We start from the raw sequence: 2,663 nt of genomic DNA on the forward strand, positions 1-2,663 counted from the left end.
ACAGACAGCTAGAGATTCTTGTCATTGTTCTAGAGTAGAGATTTCAAATTCCTTTGTGTAAAGGACCAGATATTAAAAGTTTCAGTTCTGAGAGTCCTATGGTATTTGTATCAGCTATTCAACTTTGTCCCTGAAGCTTAGAAACGGCAGCAGATAATACACAAATGGGGCTGTTCTAATACTGTATTTATACAAAACAACAACAACAACAACAACAACAACAACCAAAACAGTGGCTGTCTGAGTTCAACCTATGTGCTTTTGTTTGAGAACACTTACTTATCCCATTGCTACAAACAAATACTTGTCAAGAAGCAACTTAAGGGTAAAAGGTTTTCTGTAGTTGGAGAGCTTCTCTCCAGGTGCCACCAAGGCCTCGCGGTCCCATAACCCACGTATAAAATAATCATACAGACACTTACATTATTTAAACTGCTTGGCCATTAGCTCAGGCTTACCATTGTCTAGCTCTTACTCTTATATTTAGCCCATTTCTATTCATCTATACTTTGCCACGTGGCTCGTGGCTTACCAGAACCTTACATCTTGTCATGGCCGTGGCTGGCGGTCTATCCCCTCAGCCTTCCTGTTCCCAGCCTTCTCCTCTTCCTTGTCCTGCCTACCTTATCCTTCCTGCCTGGCTACTGGCCAATCAGTACTTTATTTATTTTAACCAATCAGAGCAACACGTTTGACATACAGAACATCCCACAGCAGTTTTCTTTGGGCTCAGGGTTTGAGGGTTTGGTTCATCATGGTGGGGAAAGTCTAGTGGTGGGAGCCACCATGTATCTGTGCTCATAAGAGTGTGAGATGAGGTGCTGGAGTCTCTGTCGCCAAGCCCAGACCATGCTGCTGTCCATCGTGCACTAGCGGTCCCAAAAAGTTCAAAGTCCACCAAGATGGCAACCCTCAAGGACCAGCTGATTGTGAATCTACTTAAGGAAGAACAAGCCCCCCAGAACAAGATTATGGTTGTTGGGGTTGGTGCTGTTGGCATGGCTTGTGCCATCAGTATCCTAATGAAGGACTTGGCCGATGAGCTTGCCCTTGTTGATGTCATGGAAGACAAGCTGAAGGGAGAGATGATGGACCTCCAGCACGGCAGCCTTTTCCTCAGAACACCAAAAATTGTCTCTGGCAAAGACTATAGTGTGACTGCGAACTCCAAGCTGGTCATTATCACAGCGGGGGCCCGTCAGCAAGAGGGAGATAGCCGACTCAATCTGGTCCAGCAAAATGTGAACATGTTCAAGTTCATCATTCCCAATGTTGTGAAGTACAGTCCAAACTGCAAGCTGCTTATTGTTTCAAACCCAGTGGATATCTTGACCTACATGGCCTGGAAGATAAGTGGCTTCCCCAAAAACCGAGTTATTGGGAATGGTTGCAATCTGGATTCAGCTCGGTTCTGTTACCTGATGGGAAAAAGGCTGGGCATTTACCCGCTAAGCTGTCATGGATGGGTCCTAGGGGAGCATGGAGACTCCAGTGTACCTGTGTGGAGTGATGTGAATGTTGCTGGTGTCTCCCTAAAGAATCTGACCCCAGAACTGGGCTCCGATGTAGACAAGGAGCAGCGGAAGGAGGTTCACAAGCAGGTGGTTGACAGCGCCTATGAGGTGATTAAACTCAAAGGATACACCTCCTGGGCCATCGGCCTCTCTGTGGCCGACCTGGCTGAGAGCAGGATGAAGAATCTTAGGCTGGTGCATCTCATTTCTACCATGATTAAGGGTCTCTATGGGATCAAGGATGATGTCTTCCTCAGTGTCCCTTGTGTCCTGGGACAAAATGGAATTTCAGATGTTGTGAAGGTGACTCTGACTCCTGAAGAGGAGGCCCGCTTGAAGAAGAGTGCAGATACGCTCTGGGGCATCCAGAAAGAGCTGCAGTTCTAAAATCCTCAGATGTGGAGACCACATACTGCCTCCTCATCTGAGCTGTGCTTAGTGGTGTTGTGTTAAGGTGGCTGTTCCCACAGCTCTACCCTGATGCTAAGTGGTACTTGTGTAGTGGTAACCTGGTTGATGTGATAGTTGAGACACACTGCCAATTGTGTGCAGGCTTCAGTTACCTTGGGAGCCTGCCGTGTCTGCTGTGAACTAGGCCAGTGAGTTCCCAGTTAGTCATAAAGTGGCTCCAGTGGGTAAATCCATTATGCATATTTGTGCATAACTGTTCTAAAGGATATTATTTTGTGTATTATGTGTCTGTAGTGTACATTGAAATATTATGTAAAAAGTAAGATCTGCATATGGATGACGCAACCAACTACCCAAGTGTCATGCCAATGAAAACACCAAATAAGCCTTGAACAGTGAAGAAAATGAAAGAGTGTGAGATGAATCAAGAAGCAAAGAGGTGGCAGACAGTGGGGCTGGGCTGTAAAATCTCAAGCACTGTTCCCCGTGATCACCCCCAGCAAGCCTCTAACTTCTGAAAGCTCTACAAATCTCCCAACAACACTGTCAGTTGGGGTCCCAGTATTCAAACACATGAGCCTATGGAGGGAATTTCCCATTGAAACCATGACGACACCTAGCAGAGAACAGCAAATGCTCATAGGCTGGCTTGCAGATACATGACCCTCACTAAGAAAAACCAGTTTCCTTGTTTTTTTTTTTTTTTTTCCCTGGGGCAGTTGTGGTAGAAGGTGTCAT

At 46.1% G+C, this 2,663-nt stretch overlaps 1 protein-coding gene across 1 annotated transcript; it reads left to right on the forward strand.

Annotated features, from left to right (window-relative positions):
* Window positions 1-824: 824 nt before the first annotated feature.
* LOC118584249 (L-lactate dehydrogenase A chain-like) lies at window positions 825-1,908 on the forward strand. Its single transcript, XM_036188362.1, has one exon. The coding sequence runs from the start codon at window positions 903-905 to the stop codon at window positions 1,899-1,901; it is 999 nt and encodes a 332-aa protein (XP_036044255.1). The 5' UTR covers window positions 825-902; the 3' UTR covers window positions 1,902-1,908.
* The last annotated feature ends 755 nt before the right edge of the window (window positions 1,909-2,663 follow it).

Source organism: Onychomys torridus, chromosome 5, assembly GCF_903995425.1.
Source record: "Onychomys torridus chromosome 5, mOncTor1.1, whole genome shotgun sequence".
NCBI lineage: Eukaryota > Metazoa > Chordata > Mammalia > Rodentia > Cricetidae > Onychomys > Onychomys torridus.

Coding starts and splice junctions, on each gene's coding strand:
- LOC118584249 (XM_036188362.1), top strand. CDS start 903: ATGGCAACCCTCAAGGACCAGCTGATTGTGAATCTACTTAAGGAAGAA.